Raw genomic sequence first — 22,032 nt, 5'->3', positions numbered from 1 at the left:
AAAAAAAGTTTAACAATTAAATTTTGATGTTAAAAAATTACTTCATTAAAAAACACATATACCCACTATTACTTTTCCTATAATTATTGAGTATGGGTAATTAAGCATCCGGTAGCTAAGTCATTAAAATAAGACAAATTCTTATCATCGCATAGATAAAAGATGAGTAACTCTATCCATATTGAGTTGTCACCAATTAAAATCATTTATTTGTCTTCAACCTTTTATAGTATTCACAAATAAATTGTTTTTTATTGATGTCAACTCAGTATTGGTAAAATAATTTATATTTTGTTGATGAATAATGTAGTCGTCACCTTAAAATAAAGGAAAATGTTCTATGTACAATTCATATCCATTATACATGTAAAGATTTAGAGAATGGAATATAAAAAGTTATGTGATGAATGTAATATGTTGATGATGTGATGGAAATAGATGAGTTGAGAAAAAATAAAATGTTGAATGGATGTTGAAAAAATTCAAATGTTCAAATATAATAACTCTAAAATAAATAGAATAAAATAGACATTCCTACTTTTTAATTGACAAAATGTAGTAAAATTATCGAGATATATTATGTTTAGTCACATACTACATGAGGGAGCAGTCACACATTTAGGCGATTTGTCACCGTTCGATTGAGATAAGAAACTAAAAAAAAGGATTTTTAAAAAAACTAAAATACCAACTTTAAACCTCGAATCTTCAAATCTCGATCGAACGATCTCTAATGGCAACTCATCCAGTAGAAAAAATAAATAGAAATTTTAAGAAAACGAATTTTGCAAAATATTGAGAAAATAACTTGTGTTATGGTAAAGTTGCAACACGAGGTTGCCGATCCAACGGTATACTTGACATAGAAAGATAAAGTTCCTTAGGTGGTCAATATAGAAATTGTCAATAACTTGCCCAACAATCCATGAAAAATAGTTAAATGAGTAATTTTGCAAGTAATATTGACAATTCTCTAAAAAAAGTGGTGTTGACATATTAATTTTTACTTTACTTGCAAATGTTTTGTGGCTAATTTACATTGATTGTTTGATAAATTATCTACGCTTCTTCTTGCGTAACTTAAACAAAGAAAGAAAACTTTAACAATTAGTGTTCAATATATATTAATTAAACTTAAAGATAAGTTAGTATTAATTTACTTATAAGTAGAACTATATATATCATGTGTGTGTGGGTATGTACCTTCATCATGGAAGCAACCCAGTTCCGTCTGCCACTGGCATTGATGGCAATGATAGTTGTATGAGGATGAGTTCGAACATTGTACCACAGCCAAACATGGTAACCAATGCTTAGTAGAATTCCTAATGGCACCAATATCACATCCAAATAACACTTCTTCCATTCCATATCTCTACGTGAAATAGTTATTTAGATAATATCCTTATCTTAAGGTATAATATTATTATTATGCTTGATTGCACTATAGTAGGCAATCTCAGTGGAAGTTGGATGTTCCAATAATTTGGTAGTGCCAAGCTCGGTTTATATACACATCAAGAAAGAATGAATGTGGACTTGTTTCGAATCTCGATTCAGTCTATATCATAGTTCAAAAATAAAGACCCTTACTTTTTTTTGCTAAATTACAAACTTTATTAATTAAAAAGTTTATTCAAAAAAAACAAACTTCATATGAGCTTATAATACTACACGTGGGGGCCACTTTTGTCCATATTCCCATTCATGTCTTTCTTTTAGTTTTTTTCTAGCGTGAAGTTAAAAACAGTTTGCTACTTATATCCAGGGGCGTAGCCCTTCATTAGTATGAGGTAGCCAAGGCTACCCCAAAAAATTATTATTCATGAATGAGTCGGTATGTTTTTATATTTAGCTACTCCAAATAAAAAATATTTAGCTACCCCAAACAAATTTATTTGTTGAAAATTAGCATAAATAAGAAAATTACTACATGATTGATAAATTTACTTGTATTAATTTGGCAATTTCGGTCTCAACAACAAACACAGAGAACTTTTTTAAGAATAAAAATTTGCTAAACAATAGTCAGAAACAAATTAAACATATAATGAGTTTCTAAATAACTTATTTGTTTACATTGGAAAAAATATTATTAGTCTATTTAATATATAATCAATTATGAATAAAATTCATTTTTTGAAACACGTTGTGCCCAACTTTTCTAAATAGCTTGTCAATTTTTATTTTCTTTGTTATTGCTTTAATTTACATTTCATGTAAGTAGAAATTATTTTGATATTTTTGTTGTTAACATATCGGTTAAGTTTAGGATTAAATTTAGATTTAGTCTCTAAAACACTAGCGATTTTTAAGTTAAGTACCTAAGATTTTGTTTAATTTTAGTCCTTAATTTGTTGTTATCGAAATTAAATGCATGATTAAAAACACTCTTTTTTTATTGTAAAAATTTGCAAAAAATAAAATTAAATAATTTTTTTGTAGTGACTAAACCTAAAAAGTTATAACTTATTGGACTAAAATTATACTTTATCTTTAAATTTAATATGTTGGTTTTACAAATATTTTATTTTTTCTTTAAATTTGGCCCCCTCGTAAAATATTTGCTAGCTTCGCCGCTGCTTATATCTATTCTCTACCCGCTGATTTTCAAGATTATTATTATAGAAAGAGAATGATTTGAAAGAAGTTATCGGCTAGTTCATTACTGTGGGCAGGGCCGGCCGTTCCTTGGAAAGTGCAAAGAGTTCAACCGAGTTGGACCTCTCAAAGTAATGGACTTTAAGAAAAAATTATTGATTAATATCTCCACCCCCACTCAAAAAAGAAAAATAAACGTGTTTTATGTTCCAATTTTTAAGTAAAAAATCGTGTTTCATGTTTCTATTTCTAAGTTAAGAAACACGTCTTTAGTAAAAATAATTTCTAATTTTGATTTTGGTGGCTAATCAATCCTTTATTATAAAAGCTAGAGTTGTTTGGCTACAATGTTTGCTCTAATTCACCATATTTTGCCCTAATGCCTAGCATTTTTCCCTCCTAAACAAGTATTAATTGCTACTCTAATCTCACCGTTCAAACTCTATTTTCACATTTGATCACACCCATTGATTCAAACTCTAAAAATGTTTCCTCATATAACTTCGTTAATGCAATTAAAGACGTATTAAATGCTAATTAATTCATTCAACAATCCCCTACACTAATTGTTAATCAAAAAAATCATAAACATCCATTAAAATGAACTTATATCAATTGGTCACGAAAAATAAAAGATAGATTTGCTTGGCTACCATGTTTGCCCTAATTCACCCTATCCTTTATTATAAAAGCTAGAGTTGCCAAGCTATCATATTTGCCCTAATCACCCCCTCTTTTTCCCTCCTAAGCAATTAAATGATCTTAGCCGTTTATGTGAATTCCTTGCTAATCTAATCTCAACCGTTGATTCAAATGATATGTTTTAAACTACTCATTTCCTATCTCATACAGATGCGTCATAATGTCCATTAAAATCGTAGTTAATGTCAATCAAATCACCATAACTCCCAACGATTAGTAAACTTTTCTATTTAGGGAATCATATCGTATGTATTCATTTAGTGAGTAAAATCGTAACTACTCATTTCCTATCTCATACAAATGTGTCATAATGTCCATTAAAATCGTAGTTAATGCTAATCAAATCACCATAACTCCCAACGATTAGTAAACTTTTCTATTTTGGGAATCATATCGTATATATTCATTTAGCAAATAAAATCGTAGTTAATGCCAATTAGTGCCCTAATCACCCCCCGTTTTTCCCTCCTAATCAATTATATGATCGTTGCCATTGATGTATTCATTAATCAATGCAAATAATGCAAATAAAATCGTAACTACTCATTTCCTATCTCATACAGATGCGTCATAATGTCCATTAAAATCGTAGTTAATGCCAATCATATCACCATAACTCTCAACGATTAGTAAACTTTTCTATTTATGGAATCATATCGTATGTATTCATTTAGCGAATAAAATCGTAGTTAATGCCAATTAGTGCCCTAATCACCCACTTTTTTTCCCTCCTAATCAATTATATGATCGCTGCCATTGATGTATTCATTGTTGGTTACCGTGGTTGATGGAAAACTATCTTGCAAATGATGCAAAAGCGTTGTTCCGAGGTAAATATGCCGCTTTTTATATGAAACATATTAATGCAAATAATTAAATTGGATTATAACTGATATCATTAATCAATCCATTGTAGGTTCAAGCTGCATGTCATTGTCATGGATGATTCTGGCTCGACAACATTTGTTCTCTTTGATCGTATTGTCACCCAGTTCATAGGAAGGAATGTCCAAGACTTGATTGCAGAAATTAACAAGGTTGTTTTCTTATTCTTAGTTTTATATTTTATATGCAGATTCAAGTCAACACTAATCATTACAAACTCCCATTTGCTTGGTGTAGCCTGAGAACAAGTCAATTGGTTATCCTATTGATTTCAACTTTTTTGTGGACAAAAAAATGCTCTTTAAGGTGGAGGTTAGTGATGGTAATATCAATAGGAAGTGGAGGAACTATGGTGTCAAAAGGGCTACTGATGATGTTGAAGTCATCAATGAATTCATCAAGAAATACAATCTCAAGGTTTTTTTTTTGTTTATATTTTTTTGTACTATCATATAGGTATGGATTCTTGCGCATGCCGTTATATATTAGAATTTTGACACGGAAGAAACTATATTTTTAACAGGATTCAACTGATGATGATGGTGTTGATAAGGAATTAGAGTTGACTGTGCTGGGTAGTGATGCCAATAATTTGGTGAGAAATTTATAAGCAGACTAATTGATCTTATGCCTTTTTTAGCATCCTGATGGCCGAATTATATCAAGTCTAATATTTTTAAACATTTCAGTCACTTTTGCGCAATCACAACTATATGAAAATTAATCGTTTTGCATATATCCTCTCTCAGGTGGGGTGTAGTATTACTACAGATACCTTTGTCAACATGCTGCAGGTTTCAAAGATGATTTCTGTAGTATTTCCTTTCCACGAACATATAACTGTCTACTACGTTTTAAATGTATAGTTTTTTCATATAATGTCACAAGAAATTTATAGAATCCTCCTAACCGTTTTCTTATGACTTTACAAAGCAATACGCGGTTAAAACTTTTAATTGCTGCAATTAATAGGAATTACTACCAATTGATTTACAGTGATCATTTACATTAAAAACTTTCTATAAAGCCATACGCGGTACAAGTGAAAATTTCCATGAATTATTTCTTATGACTTTACAAAGCAATACGCGGTTAATGCTTTTAATTGCTGCAATTAATAGGAATTACTACCGTTTGATTTACAAGGGCCATTTACATTAAAAACTTTCTATAAATCAATGCCCGGTGCAAGCGAGAATGTCCATGAATTAACGTTGTGAGTATTTACAAAGCAATACGCGGTTAAGGCTATTAATTGTTGCAATTAATAGGAATTAATACCAATTGATTTACAATTGTCATTTACATTAAAAACTTGAGTAAATTACACTCACCTCCCCTTAAAGATGCTTGAATTACACTCCCCTCCCCTTTTATGTTAAAATACAGACTCCCCTTCCCTCTTATTCAAAACATATTAGAAATTTTTTCACTCCCCTCCCCTGAGAGAAGCTTGAATTACATTCCCCTCCCCTCTTATGTTAAAATCTACACTTTACTCCCTCAATATTTTTTTTTATTTCTAATAATCTAGCAAAAAAAATAATAATCTAACACAATTCGAAAAAAATAGTATTGCGATTCTATTTTAATATAATAAAAATTTGAATACATATTTTTTCGCTATTTTTTATTCATAATTTCATTAACATGTAGTTTTAAACTATGTTATAAAATATGAACAACCCAAAATAAAATTAAAATATGTGAAAAATTACTAAACACAATAAAACATGGTTATTTATAAGTTAATTTTATACCACAAATTATAAAATCAATAGCAAAATATTTAAATTTAATTATCATTGACATTTAAATTATAAAGAAATGAATTAATTTTTCTTAAATGGTGATTCAAAATTAATGTATATCATAAAAATATTTAATTATATTAAAATAGATTAAAGTGTAGTACAAGTTTAATTATTAAGGGAGGGGGTTTTAATTCAAGCATCTTATAAGGGATGAGAGTATAAATTTTACTTTTCAAGGGAGGTGAGTGTATCTTTTAACATAAGGGGGGAGGGAAGTGTAATTCAATCATCTTTGAGGGGAGGGGAGTGTAATTTACTCTAAAAAATTTCTATAAAGAGTTGTCTTCTCCCTATAACTTTGTGTAGATTTTCGATTCAAAGGGTGCGATATTCGGCGATGTACGCGTAAGTGAGTTTCTGTTTATATATTGAGGTCATATTTATACATCTAGCCATTATAAACTAACCTATTGGCGCTATATAATATATCTTTTAATTTTTTTGCTGTTTTGCTTTTTTTCAATTCCAGTAATTTATACGATTGAGTTTCAAACCTTTTTGTTATGTATGCTACCATTTCATTTTGTTATGTATGATATAAAACTTCTATCGCCAATGTATGGTTACATTATTTTTATTGTTCCGATCAACTTTTACGTGGTTGGACCCGTGCGGTAGCAGAGTCATTGGTCTAGTAATCATTATACGAGTGTTATTTTTAATTTAAATAGAAGATTAATCTTTTAAAAAAAATTACGTTTTTTTAAGGGTCTATTTTTACTATGAGAATCGAGCCTCCAGTTTCATAGAGACGCCCTGACTGTGCGAAAAAATAATGAAATATTATGAATTTCAACTTAATTTTTCAGATGCAACATAGATTATCACCCCTACAAATAATTGTGAGTTGCATTGCATGCACAAATGAGTGATTAAATAAGGGATTTTGTTAACTTGGTGATAATTATTGACAACATTTAATTATGACCCAAGTTAACAAAATCCTTTTTTTAATCGCTTAAACAAAAAAGAATGATTTTTTAACCTCATTGTCCAGTTTAAACAAAAAAGAATGATTTTTTAACCTCATTGTCCAGTTTTGTTGGAGTCAAGATCCTCTCTAATTATTAGTATATCAATTTCTTCCATTTAAAAAGATAAAGATACAAATAAGTTTAAAAATAATTAATAGTAGTGGAACTCACTTAAGTGGTAAGACCCACTACATACTTTTTTTGTGTATATCTCTCACTAAATGACATTATTCATTTATTTTTATCAAATGGAGAGGATCTTAACTCATTCTGTTGAGCTTTGGCTTAATCTGACGTCGATCCTTCCAACTCACATTCATAGTCGGTAGATTTGAGAAAAAACTTACTCTCCCCTATTCGGCTATTCGGTTGTCTCATTCTTCGCCTAGCATCCTATAAACTATGAGATCACTCACCTAAATTTAATCACTTATAATTCGTCGGCTAACAAAATAATTATTTTTAGATGTAAACAACTATATATTTCTTCAGACATATCCCTTAAAAATGCTACTAATATGACTTGAGATATGAAAAATTAGATATTACGTACACATCATTTTTTTTATAACCTGTTTTTATTTTATGTGAAAATATCAAAATGAATTTATAAAATGTGACGGGCTATGAAGTATTTATTTTTGAAGATAATCAATTGATAATTAATAATATTATTTTTTTTGACAGGATTGATAATAACATATATATACCAAATTATCTGACATATCTTTTTATTTTTTTGACACAACCAGACATAACTTTTTAAAGAGGATCTTAAGCAAACTGATATTATACTATCTTTTTATTCCTTGAGAATTTATTCCTTAATAAATTTGAAAACATAATTAAGGAGTAAAATAGTAACTATCATTCAAATCTATATAGAATAATGCATGTGATTTGAAACGTGATAGTTAAAATGTTTTAAAGCCATGCATAAAATCATCTAGGGCATTTTGAAGACAATATAATAACAGACCCACTTGTCTTTGTCAAAGAAAATAAAAATAGAACAAACCACTTATGCGTAGGGATGAGAATATTCAAGTTCAGTGAATATCATTTTTTTAAAAATAGAATATTACTAAAATTTATATCCATTAACGGGTCTAGATATTTAAATTTAATTAGAAATAAAAATTGAAGGTCTATTTTTTTTAAAAAAAAATTGCAATTTTAGTCAAGAGCGCTTAGATGAGATAGTGTGGATCTCTTCTAACTTAGCCAAAGTCGTGTGTTCGAATCCAGTCTTCTTTGACATGCAACAATATTAAAAGTTAAAACTATTAGAGAGAATTTGCTTCCCACAAGGCTCGAGGGAATATTTGACTTACGCCAAAAAAATTGCAAGTTTAAGGCAATTATATGATAATATCCAATGGCGTCCACCTTACAGTTTGGATCAGTTTTAGGCACCGGACAATAACATCCCATCCAAAATAAAAATCTCACGTGGTTTGATATTGATGACTCTTAAATTTTTTGATTTGATCCATTTAATAGCGGTTTAATATAGATCCATATTTGAATATAAAAAATACAACTGCAAAAAACTATTAATATTACATATACACAATAAAATGATAGGTTTGATATAAAATATAATATAAAATATATTAAAAACTATCATGAAGAAATAAAAATATAGATTAAAATATATACTAATAAGTATTGTTTAAAAAAATAAAATACCAACAAACAATATATTAATGTAATTCTTTTTTAAAAAATAGATTAATGCAATATAACATACTAATAAAAAAGGCAATTCTACTTATTATGAGGTTTGCTTTTGAAAAAGTGGTATGAAATCCGATCTAAATTATTTTCACAAAACGACATGTAAACCCATCCAATAAAATTTGTTTTTGTTCGATTTTCATTTTTTGATGGCCTTTTTGTTTTACTTTGGGTCATTTGGATTTGAACACCCTAATTAACAATATTCAAGCCTCATTTATTGTTGAATGACAAATCTTAATAATTAATTGTTGGGTCTTCTTAACGAGTGCCCCGGGGAACTCTTTAAGACCTTTAAAAAGTAACTTTTTTTAAAATTAATGTAATCAATGCATTTGAAATTAAAATTTTTGACTTTTTTATGGAATAATTTCTTCTTTTGAAATGCTTAAAGAGTGTTCGGGGGCACTCGTTAACATTTTCCTTAATTGTTATATCAATATTCTCCTTTGTCTGGGTATAAATTCAATACCTCAAACTCGTCATCCCTTAACTCAAATCAGTTGAGCAACCCAAATCCCTAAAACTCATATATATCTTATTGATAGTTATTAATAGTTTTTTTTTCAAGTTCTTTTGAGTGGAATTAAACAGTATGCTTTTGCGAATGAAGATTGAGTCTAACGGAAAGAGTTAGATTGCGCATGATGATTTAGCCCGCGGAGCTTGATTTTTTTACCGTGGTGAATCAATGTTCAAATTTTGACTGAGACTTGTACCCACTACCCACGTTCACGGTTAAACACATCTTACATAAGATTTTTAATGAAAAGAATTTATGGAAAAAAAGGATTTTACCTAGACGTTGCTTGTTTTTTGTCCATATATATTTTTTTACAAGAAATTTAAGAACTATAATGCTTTTTTCAGGGGAAATAAAATACTTTTTGTAAAATTAAGTTTTTACTAACAAAAATAAAAAACTCATTAATTAAGGGGGGAAATGATGTCAACAAAAGTTTGTCCAGTCTCTTAAAAAAATTATCCAGTTAGTAAATGGTTAATTCATAGGTGTATCCGATAAAAACATGACCTCAACTTTCGTTGGCAACGTGAGAATTTTAGGTAATCCATAGGTACACATTTCAACACTCTTTTAATCTTATTTTGAGGCATGTTATAATCCTGATATGTATGTCTCTGAAACCCAAATAACAAAAATTTCAAAAAAATACTTTTTTCAAAAAAATACTTGCAACACCCAGGGCCGGTCCTAAGATTTTTGGTGTCCTGGGCAAAACAATAAAATTGTGCCATTTTATTTATTTTAATATTTTCCTTCTTGCATTTTTTGTTGCAAAAAATTCATTTATAATCAAAGTTCTCTAAAAATATATTTTCTATATAATTAATCAAAACGAATTAAAAAGAAATATATATATGTATAGTACTAACTACTCCTCAAAGCCACCCAAAAAGGAAATGGTACTAATTACACCAGTGCGCATGCCTCTACGCACGAGCCGGATTAGTCGTCCACCATTGGTGGGTCGGAAACCGGTGCAAAAGCAAAAAAAAAAAGATAGGGTTTAGGAGTACTAAGTAAAAATAATAATTTTGGTGTACTTAAGGAAATGGTGCCCTGGACTACCACCCCTCCTGCCCACCCTCAAAGCCACCCCTGGCAACACCAGTACACTCATTAAACATATTTTGCAATACACTTTCTTATTAGTTTAAATTCATGTGGATCCATCAACCTTATACTATTTGATTCACATATTTTTGTGAAACCAGTATACATTTTCAAGTAAAAAATTTAGGTTTTGTTTGCGAGTTTGGAGGGGAGGGGAAGGGAAGGCTTCTAGGGGTGGAAAATATGACGAAAAATGGAGATATCTTTCAAAAAAATTAAAAGAGTAGGTTTTTAGATAATGATAAATTAATGCATATGATTACTATATTCTTAATTTTAAAAATAATATAACAACATAGATTAAATTTGAAGAATTCATGTAAACCCTCCAAAAACCCCCAAAACCCTCTTCCAATACAATTTTTTAGTTCCCCAAATGATGAGGATTTAGTATTATGAAGAAAAGTTAACCCCCAAAACCCTCCTCTCCCATTTTCCTCTATTTCATCCACTTGCTCATTCCTTTTTTCCCAAATCTTTCCCTCCCTTCCCCTCCAAACTCGCAAACAAAGCCTTAGAGTTAGTTAAAAAGTACGTGTTTACTGGTAAAGAGTGGGCTGTTATCATTGGTCAAAACAATTCAAAACCAAAACTATGGTCATGATGAGTGCGATCCTGACAAGGCGCACTGTAATACGATATAACTAGTAGTAATACTTGAGAGCAGAAAATTAAGGAGATAAGGGAGAGGGTCCCATGGCCAACAAACCCAACACCAGCTTGCGCACACACATTTTTTCATGACCACGAGAATGGCAATTGGCTAGGAGTGCGTTCACTCTTCACCCACACTCTCATGTTCTTTGATTTGCCATTACATTTTTTTTTTCCTCTCTAGTTGCTAAGATTATGACTTTACTTTTGTCCATGAGGAGTTGCCATTACATTAGTAGAGTCGTTACGTTCACAACTTCTTTCTTCCCTCCATGACATGTTGTGCATGCCTGTTGCCCAATAATGGTTATCCATTTTCAGATATAATAATATTAATTGTTTGGATAAACGCTAGTGTCAACGATATTTTAAGTAAATAATATTACTCTCATTTTCTATTACTAGTACTTTCACATTTATCTGGACCTACATCCTAAACTCAAGCTTCTAAATCAAAAGACTGGGTTAAAAGATATGGACATTGAGTATAAGGCACTTGAAGAGAATACTGCTTGGATTTTGATTGATTTTCCTAATGGTAAGGTGTACCTGTTCGTTGCAAATGGGTTTACCAAATTAAATATTGTGATAACGGTTCAATATAGCTAGATGAAGCGTAATCGGAAGAAAATGGTACATGACCATTTGCGCAAGACCTTGTCATATGACCTCCCAAGCTTTAGATTGCATCCCTCGTGTCTTGATGACTTATATCTGTCCTCATCAAGAAAATTACAAACTCTCTCAACTATATAATTTTTGCACAGAAAAATTACAAATTGTTTCATGACACAACTATTCAAACCCTCACTACGTCCAAAAGATTAGAGTTGTTTTAGTGAAGAAAACTCAAACTAACTCTTCATATTTATAATAACTTTCTATTCCTTTCTTCTTACAACTAGTCAATGTAGAACTTGGATGAATACTCACTTTAACACAATTTTTATTTGTTGCGTTTGATGATAAAATTGAAATTCGTTAAAGATGAAATAGAAATCTAAACGTGAGTGAAAAAAGTTTTATACATAAAATTGTTAAAGAAAATAAGGACCATGTGTTAAACAACCCTTTTAACTTGACTATCGTAAGTTTTGTAGGTTAGTATTTTTTTTTTTTTGGTGGTGTTTTTTTTAGGTTAGTATGGAATATGGAAATCGTTACATGATTCCTCCACTTAAAAAAGCTAACTATCTGAAATAAAACCCTCCAAATTTCTTGGGCTCTCATAGTTTATTAGGTGATGTAAAAGTATTGTTTTTCCTTTCAAAAATAAAAGTATTGCTTTTTTTGACAAAGAGTTATGAAGATGAATAATTGGGCTTCAATTAAAGTTAGGAAATTAAAGCGATGAAAAGAAGTTTGAAGTTAAATAATTGAAAAATACAAAAAGTAGCATTATAATATTATATTCAGTCAAAAAAATCATTACAATGTTATATATAAAATAAACAATATTTCCTTAAAAAAAACAATATTGTGATTAAAGAGAACTGAAAAATAACATTTTAGGTTTCAATTAATGTTAAGAAAATTAAAGTGATGAAAAAGAACTTGAACATAAATAATTGAAAAATGCAAAAGATGGCATTATTATATTAGATTCAGTCCAAAAAAAGCATTATTATTGCTTATCAAACTTTATGATCAATAATTTGTAGATTTTAGGTTAGAAATAATGTCCTACTTTGAAAAAGCTGGTCAAAAGAGAAACAAAAGCATATTACAAACTATGTGTAACTTTTCTCAGTTTTGCACGCTTTGTGCTTAATCTTGAGTCTATTCATATAATTTTGTTTTTAAAAAAAAAAAAATTCAATACTATAACAATTGGCGTGACCATTCCAAAAAAAAATATGGCGTGATAAACTTGCTGCATTAATCCTCTAAAAAAGCAAAATTTAATTGATTTAGATATGCATTGCTACAAAGTGAAACAAATTAAACTAATCCTTGTTTAAAAAAGCAAAAAGTTTCATTAGTGAATTAATCTTTTATTTTTAAAATTTTAATTTGTAAATCAAATTGATTCTTTACATCAATGATCAACAATTCCAGACATTCTTGAAGTTACGAGTTGTATCATTGACGCAGTAATACGATTTGAGGTGATGTCTTTTTCCATCAAAGTAACGTCCAAACAAGAGGATGGTGGGATTATGTACTTGAATGTTGAGGTTCTTGAGGATGTCAATTGTAGAAGGTTTTAATTAACTTTTAAAACGATCACGCTACTATCTTTGCTTAAGGGGTTTAACTTTAAATTTCTTGGCTAGCTAGGACTCTTTCGTTGTTAATCAATTCAGCAAGATAGCTACTTGTTTGGGAAAATCAGAAATTCTGTTAAAAAAGAATTAAATATATTTTTAGTCTATATTTCCCTAAAAAAAAATAATCTTTTTAGTCTATATAAAATATGATGTTAGTCTTTAAGAATGAAAATTGGTATTTGAGAGTTTACAATATTCACACACATTACCAAAAGAGCATTGTAACAAAAAAAAAAAAACATTACCAAAAGAACATTTGAGGAAAAGTATTGTTATCCATCACGAATATTCAATTCACACACTTTGTCCATTAATAATTTATGCTACACCTCTTGTAAAATATGTTTACTGTTACATAGTGTTTTTAAACTCTTACTTATATGCATGTACGAACAAATACATAAACTATAGTGCAAACGCCCCAACAACTAACAAAAAGGTTGATATGATTATAACTGAATTAGAGTTGAACTTAACAAAAAAATCGAGAAAAAAATATCTTAACAAAAAATTAATTGATGATATAGGGATAGATGATCTCTATCATAAAGCTTCAAATACATGAAGCTTGGTGTGCAAATAAGTATTTTATTCGGTTGCTTGATTTCTTGGTTTGTCACGTGGTTGCAAAGTAAATCATGGTGTCCTCTTGTGTAGCTGGTTGTTAATGGTTCTTTAATTGGTGAAAATTGTTATTGACACATTAAAGAAGGCTGGAACACACATGTAAAATACGCTTCTGCCCCCTCGGCAGTTAACTGCTGAGGATTTCAAAATCCGGCTGCAGTTAACTGCCGAGGTTTTCCTCGGTAGTTAACTGTCGAGGATCTTCTGCTACAAGTCTGGCAGAAGCTCTCTCATCTCCATTATTCATCACATCTTCAAAAAAAAATTCTCAAATCTCTCTCACAAATCTCTCTAAAAAACCCAACCAAATCCAACCAAATTTATTCAACAAAATCACAAGTAATTATAATGCTATTAACTTAAATTTTAGTTGTTATAAATGTTTTTATTTTTTAGTTTTTGAGTAGATTTATTTTATTTTAGTTTTTGAGTAGATTTACATAGTATAATTCATTTTTAGAGTAAAATGTTTGTATGATGTTTGTATGATGTTTATGTTATAGTTTAAAGTTTATTGGTTATATTTTAATTTGGTGTTTTAAATTAATTTTTTATTTTAGTTTTTAATTAGATTTACATGTTATAAATCATTTTTAGATTAGATGTTAGTTGATTAATTTTGCTAAAATGTTTGCATGATGATTATGTTATAATTTAAAAAATTTATGGTTATTTTTTAATTTGGTGTTTTATATTTTTTATTTTAATTTAGTAAGACTATATGATTTATTTTAAGAGTAAATATAATTTGAATAATTTTGCTATATTTTACGTTAATTTTTTTTTTAAACAATTACATTTTAGGGTTATTTTTATGATTTTTAGAGTCTATGTATAATTTGCACATTAAGTGTTTGATGAAATGTTTGAATAAGTTTTTCATTGATTATTTTAAATTTCTATGTGTGTAGATTTGAAACAATGGCCGGATGGATCGACGTTCATGCAACATTCAACGGCGGAGAACCTCAGAGGTTGAAGGTTCGGTGCCTTGATGTAACGTTAAGAGATCTCAAGGATCAACTGAATGAATTCAACCAAGGAGTCAACGCAAGAGACACAAGAAGGGTGCAAAATGTTTGGTATAAACGTCCAAAGCTCGACGAGGGGAGCGTATCATTCACTTGGGTGGAGTTAAAGAACGACGAAAACGTGACGAGTATGTTTTGGGAGCACACCAAGTTCCAGTGGATCGATATGCGGGTGACGTTGCTGAGATCAACTGAAGATATCATCAACAACTTGATTCCGCCAGAAGATCATCATTAGTTAGGGTAATGTGCATTCAAACTACAACATTTGTCTCACCTCTGAAATGGGGTAATTCAAACTTGCCAAACGGCGAGGACTCAAGCATTTCGCTCAGCATTTATGTTTCTCCTTTGAAAAGATTAAATTTTTGTTTGGCTGGTTTAGATGAAGGTATTAAGTGTCAAGGAATGGACCTCATTTCGGTGGCACTGGAATACATTCATTTAAATCAAGCCTAACAAAAATTTATTCTTTTCAAAGGAAGGCATGAATGCTGAGCGAAATGCTTGAGTCCTGTTGTTTGGCAAGTTTTAATTTACCCCATTTCAGAGGTAAGACAGTTGTTGTAGTTGGAATGCACATTCCAACTGCAACAATTGTCTTACACTAGATGGGGCAATTCAAACTTGTTAATCGGCAGGTCTCCAACATTCGATGGCCATCTTGAACGATGGTATTCAAGTGTCAAGGAATGGACCTCATTTCGTTGGCACTTGAATACCATCGTTCGAGATGACCATCGAATGTTCGAGTCCTGCTGCTTAGCAAGTTTGAATTTGCCCCATTCAGTGGTAAGATAATTGTTGCAGTTGGAAGGTACATTCCGAAATGTAATGTAATTGTTTTTTTTTAAATACGTCGTTTATGTAATGTAACGAAACCTGTATCGCAATATTTATTCGAATTCATGCTATTGCAATATTTATTCGAATTCACGCTATCGCAATATTTATTCGAATTCACTCTATCGCAATATTTATTCGAATTCACTCTATCGCAATATTTTAAATAACATAAAATAATTTTTAAAGAATTCCTAACAATTTTCTAACACAATTCTATTCTAAACAAAATAAAACAAAAAAAAAAACAAAACTCGGCAGTTAAGTGCCGAGGAATACCTCGGCAATTTAGTACCGAGGAAAACCTCGGCAGTTTACTACCGCCGGTTTCATCATTTCCTCGGCAGTTAACTGCCGAGTCGTCCTGAAGCCAGAAATTGGCAGAGCCTGTTGAAGGCAGAACCTATTACATGTGTTTTTACACATTGTAAACACATTGTTTCGATGCCAAACCATAAAGCTAGTCAAAGAAAATAAATTTGGCTCAATTTAAGTGGCGCAACTGTGTTTAAATGGCAAAATAAATTTGGCTCAATTTAACAAACACTAATTAAACGAACAAACTAATGAACCAAATCATCAAAATGTCATTAAAAAAAAAGAACATAATGTCATCAAAATACAAACATAATGTCATCAAAATACAAACATAATGTCATGAAAATCCGAAATGTAAACAACAAGTCCTAATCCTACTGCTGGTTCTGGTCCTGCTGGTGCTGCTGGTGCCTCCTCCTCGGTCTCTGGGCTCTCCTCCTGGTAATGATCGGCGCGATCTGCTGCCTAACATCTTGCAAGGCCGCATACAACTGCTGAGGGGTCATGCTCATCACCTCCAGACCCAACAACTCATCAGCATGGGCAACAGCGCCGCTAACCATGTTATAAGTGTCAGGGGAGCTTCTCGCCTCGTACCGCTCCCACTGCTCTGCAACGATCTGCTCCTCGTTTGGAGACCTCGGAACATCTCCCGGAAGAAGTGGCAAAATCTGAGGGTGAGACACAACCGCGTACCATCGTACATAGCCCTCTGCCATACGCCATGGTTGCTCTCATGCCTGCTCACCCCAATCAGCCGCCTTAAGCATGTGAGTGCGGAAGTCCACGAAGGCCTGCACAATCTCAGCTGGTGTCAGCGCTGGAACATCCGTCGGAGATCTAGGGACGGACTGGACGTATCCGTACTGCCTCAATACCCTCTTCGGCAGGTGACGGTACACCCTACGATCGCCGCATATGATCCAGCCAGAATACCAGAATACCTCCTCGAAAGGCTGGAACTCCCTGTGCCCTTCGTACGACCTCCAGCATACGTCATCAAACGTAATCCGATCAAGTGCCATCCGATACGTGGCCCCCTCTCCATGACCCTTCTGAAGAGTCCACCTCGCCGCAACCGGTAAATTTTCAATGTAGTCCGTGTTTGGATCAACAGTGTAAAACTTAGGGAAGTGCGACAAAAACCATGCCTGCACAAACCATACAAATCAAATTTATAAATAAATTAAAGTTAACTAAAAAAATAAAATTTAAAGTTAACAAAAAAAATATAACAAAATAATAATAGTTAACAAAAAAAATTAAAGTTAACAAAAAAATATAACAAAATATAACAAAATAATAATAGTTAACAAAAAAAATTAAATTTAAATTTAATTATTTACAGTGAGCAGTGTCACGCTTCCCCCAAGCTGCCTGTCTCCAGGCAAACAGGCATGAGTTAACTCATCGTACAGGTATGCAAGTGCCATCCCTCCCCACGAATAAGCACGCATCCCCGCGTAGCCGTCCGCCATAGTCGTCAAATAGATCAACTGGATGCGTTTGTTGCTTCTATCCCCAAACAACAAGCATCCAACCAAGTATAGAAGGTAGCACTTCACACAATAAGTCCTAACCCTCTCCAACTCCTCCAGCTCCTCTGGATCCTGTGTATCCGCCAAAATGTTGGCTCTACCAAGGTGAGTCGTATAAAACTCCCTCAGCTTTGGATAACTAATGTATCCACCATACTCTGTATTGCAGATTTTCTCTGCCTCCTTCCTCGACTCACCCAAGTGAGTCATCAGTAGTGCCTCTCCCTCATGTCTCAGCATCTTCTTCCGGTGGCCCAACATCCGCCCTTCAATCGGGACATGCATAAGACATGCGACATCATCCAAAGTCACAGTCATCTCCCCCACGGGCATGTGAAAAGTGCTGGTCTCGGAATGCCACCTCTCGCATAGAGTCATCAGCAAAGCGTGAGGCACAGTGGCGTAGCCCAAGTAGACCAAATCATGTAAGCCACTCTCCCTAAGCGGATCCCAAAACCATCTCTGATTGGGGTTTGGACGTCCGAGACTCAAAAATCTTGGGGCCAAGATTAATTGGTTTTACAAAACGCTTCTTGCGGCACTGAAAAAATAGAAAAATAAACATAGTTTAAACAATGTAAACATTTAACTAATAAATATTAAACTTAACAAATGCTAAAATAAAAATAAAGAAAACATATAAAGAAAATCACATATAAAGAAAACACATAAATAAAACATATAAAGAAAACATATAAATAAAACAATTTAAAGAAAATCACATATAAATAAAACAATTTAAATCAAGAAAGAAAAAATAAACAATAATTAAACATAAAGAAAGGAATTAAAAAAAAAAACACATATAAAAGTTAACTAAAAGAAAGAACACATAATTGGCAATACTTACGTCATCCATATAAAAAAAACACATATAAAAACACATATAAAAAACACATAATTAAACATAAAGAAAGAACATTTAAAAAAACAATACTTACGTCATTCTTATTATACCAAAGCGGCAATGCCACATGATTGACATAAGAGTGAAGCAGATCAATGTTTTGCGGTCCTCCAGGAAAGGGAGGGTCCTTAGGCAACACCTCCGGGGCAGCCGCCATAGCAATGTCATCCTCGTCTGGCTCCCCTGACATATGCGGCTGCTCTGGCATATACTGCTCGTCGTACCCACCATCAGTCACATCATGATGATCCTGATAGTTCAGGTACTCCACCTCCTGGGTCGGGTCAACCACCTGCGACTCTTCAGGCTGTGCCTCAGAAGCCTCAGAAGGCTGAGAAGTCCCTGAACCACCCCCCCCCCCTCTCCGACCTCTTCCCCTCTTTGGGATATGCCCCCTTTGTCTCTCCTTCCGGTGGCTTTTAGTCATCGCACGCCTACCACCAATCATCTTAGATGGATCAATCGGTGGCTCTTGATTAGACATATCTACACAAAAATTTAACAAATAAACTTCATTAAAATCAATACATTTATCTCTAAGTAGATAACATTCTAAAACCACATTCTAACCATTGACATCACATTCTAAAATCATTGACATCACATTCTAAAACCACATTCGACTTAAACATAATCTAAACATCATTTCCATAAACTACATTTATCTCTAAGTACATAACTAACTAAAAAATCAATACAATTCTCATTTGGGCATTTTTTCAAACACTTTGTGTGCAAAGTTTCAAACATATTCAAATTGTGTTAATTTGACATCATTCGAAACCATGTTGTACTTAAAACTCATTCAAACAACATTCACAACACCTACATTCAATTATAAAGTACATGCAATCATCTAAATATCAATTCCAACATCAACCCTAACCACATGCAAACTACCAATTTTTTTTAAAAAAAAAACCTACACAAACTAACATTATGATTAAAAATGAGTCAAGATACTTACTTGTGATTAAATGGAGATGATGCACTTGATTTTGCTCAAAAATCGAAATTGAAGGGCACTTGGGGTGGTTTTGGATGTGTTTGAAGACAATTTTCGAAACTGGAACTGATTCTGTTTCGTTTTGTTTATGTTCATAAAACCTCGGCAGTTAACTACCGAGGAATTCCTCGGCAGTTAACTGCAGCCGGATTTTGAAATCCTCGGCAGTTAACTGCCGAGGGGGCAAAAGCGTATTTTACATGTGTGTCCCAGCCTTCTCTAATGTGTCAACAACAATTTTCTTAATTGGTATCTTATATAGCTTGTGGTGTAGACTACTAGTGTGTTGCACCCGTGCGTTCGCACGGGTTGAAATAACTAACATGGATACAATTAAGAAAGACAAAACGAACAACGATGATTAAGCGCACAACGATATCGTGTGTCAACAACTCAAAAAGTCCAAATTCATATCAAACGATGGTCGATGCATGTCACAAAGAATACTTATACTTACGTTTATACCTAACATCGTTGTTTTGTTTAATTGCAGTAAGTTGTAAACACACCTCATTACGCACAAAAAGTAGCGGTCGCAATCACCTTACTAAATTGTGCCTTTTTTCTAACCAAAATTTTTGTGTGCCTTCTTTGTTTTCTATTGCAAATATTTACCCAAGACCCTATTTCTTTAACCATTGCGGATACCTTCAAGGATAAAATAGAAGAACTGCAATAAAGATTTCATATAAATAAACAAAATTTAAATGCAGAAATCCAAATAATTCCAATTTTTCTAAGAGAAACTGACGAATTTGTCAAATCATGCTCACCAAAGAGGATATCGTTTGGTCCTATCCATCACACTAATGAAAGTCTCGAGAGAGAAGATCTTACAAACTTCTATGGACATTGGGCAATATGGTAAAGGAGTTTATGAGGATAAAGGCTTAGCAGCTAAACTTTTGTTTAAAACAATTGAAGATAACATTGAAGAATTAAATAAGATTTAATTTGTACGGTGTAAGTCTAAAACATATTTCACGTTATCAAACAATTGTAATCGTTGGATCATTATAAACTTTTGACTTTATTCATAACCACTTTTAAAATCATTTATTTAATTGCTTGTGATTTATGTACAATGTAATTTTAGGAGATATAAGGACTAAGGTTGACTTGATGACTAAGACAAAATAATAAATAAATAGAGCGAGATAATGTTGGTTTTGGGTTCGATTCCCACATTCAACATAAACTAACAAATTAACCATTAACAATACTAAAATTGACCGTTCTCACTGTGAAACTAATTACGAGAATGATTGGCACGTGTTTATCGAATGTGATGCAGCAACACAAGTATGGAATGAAGTTGGGTTGTGAGAGAGAATTTCTGACAGCGTTGCCGCTACATGCCTAGCTGAATGCATTTTTTCCCCCTTTTATGCAGGTTGTTAGATCAGATTTGCAACGACATAGCAATGATGGTGTGGTGCTTATGGAAGGCAAAGGAACGACAAGGTGTAGGAAGGGGATATGTATTCGAGTTGCTATTCAGCTTGCTCGAGATTCACTTCAACAATGGAAAACAACCTGCCAGAAGACCAATCATGGTGCAGGGCAGCATCAGACCTGGTGGATGCAACACTTTTTGGTGATCAACAATGCTTCAGAATTGGTACGTGCCTACGGAATGCTCATGAGTCATGACCATTTTCTCAAAGCTCTAACAAAGTGGTGTGACTACATTCCTTCTCCTTTAGAAGCAGAGACATTGGGATTAAAAGAGGTCATGTTATGGCTTGTGGAATTAGGACTATCAAAGGTGCAAATTGAACTAGATTGCAAGCTAGTGGTGGATTGTATTGTTGATAGGTCTAAGAACCAATCCGAATTCGGTAATATCATGTTTGTACGTATATCACTATTAGATCAATATCCCAACTTTAAGATAAGTTATATTCGCAGACAAACAAATTTTGTTGTCCATACTTTAGCTAGAGTGTTAAAGTTGTATGTTCGTCACCACATCTTTGATTTGATTTCATCATGTGTTACTTCTATTGTGATGAATGAAATAATATAAGTGATTTTTGGTTAAAAAAAAAAAAGAAGCTAAAATTGACTGGTTAAAAAAAAACTGAAAGCAACCGGAACACGCCTAATCTGAGGAGTGTATGTGCTTCATAGATTAAGATGTTCACTTTTGATTCAATTGAGGAAGATAATGATCTTACACTCTTTGTTGCATTTGATGGAAAGACTATTGAGTACCATAATTCAAAAGTACTAAACCCGAGTTGTTGTTTTTTTCTGCTAATAAAACCTAAGCTTCTTTCACCCAATGTATGACTTCTGTGAAGAAAAAGAAAATACGTACTTCACAAAGTTAATTTTTTAGGATAATGCTATATTTATAGGGTACAGTCATAACTGCAGGGGTGTGGTTAGCATTTATAAATTAGCAAAATGCTAAATATAGCAAAGGAAATGATCCTGATTGCTTCCATCAGCCCATGTTTTTAGCTAAGTAGCTGATCCAA

The 22,032-nt window shown here is 32.2% G+C and overlaps 2 protein-coding genes across 2 annotated transcripts in view; one reads left to right on the top strand and one right to left on the bottom strand.

Moving 5' to 3' along the window:
* LOC146942649 (uncharacterized) overlaps positions 1–1,483 on the bottom strand; it is a 4,537-nt gene extending 3,054 nt beyond the window's left edge. Inside the window, exon 1 of the mRNA XM_085756709.1 lies at positions 1,204–1,483. Within this exon, the coding sequence (XP_085612835.1) occupies positions 1,204–1,371 (168 nt within the window). The 5' untranslated portion in view covers positions 1,372–1,483. The remainder of the gene's footprint in view (positions 1–1,203) is intronic.
* A 2,635-nt stretch (positions 1,484–4,118) lies between these two features.
* Positions 4,119–5,136, top strand: LOC146942648 (uncharacterized). Its single transcript, XM_085758054.1, has 4 exons — positions 4,119–4,133; positions 4,220–4,340; positions 4,426–4,605; positions 4,712–5,136. Exons 2-4 carry the CDS (start codon positions 4,242–4,244, stop codon positions 4,796–4,798), a joined length of 366 nt encoding a protein of 121 aa, XP_085614180.1. The 5' UTR covers positions 4,119–4,133; positions 4,220–4,241; the 3' UTR covers positions 4,799–5,136.
* Positions 5,137–22,032: the final 16,896 nt, after the last annotated feature.

Source organism: Medicago sativa, chromosome 3 (assembly GCF_051527215.1).
Source record: "Medicago sativa cultivar Bolivia chromosome 3, Bolivia_mono, whole genome shotgun sequence".
NCBI classification, from domain to species: domain Eukaryota; kingdom Viridiplantae; phylum Streptophyta; class Magnoliopsida; order Fabales; family Fabaceae; genus Medicago; species Medicago sativa.
Note: the sequence above shows the minus strand (reverse complement) of the source record. Positions and strands in the feature narration are given on the sequence as shown.

Bases quoted from the DNA above. Each gene is read 5' to 3' on its own strand.
- LOC146942648 (XM_085758054.1), top strand. From the start codon at position 4,242: ATGGATGATTCTGGCTCGACAACATTTGTTCTCTTTGATCGTATTGTC. The intron at 4,341-4,425 runs GTTGTTTTCTTA...TGCTTGGTGTAG, and splicing joins TGATTGCAGAAATTAACAAG to CCTGAGAACAAGTCAATTGG. The intron at 4,606-4,711 runs GTTTTTTTTTTG...TATTTTTAACAG, and splicing joins TCAAGAAATACAATCTCAAG to GATTCAACTGATGATGATGG.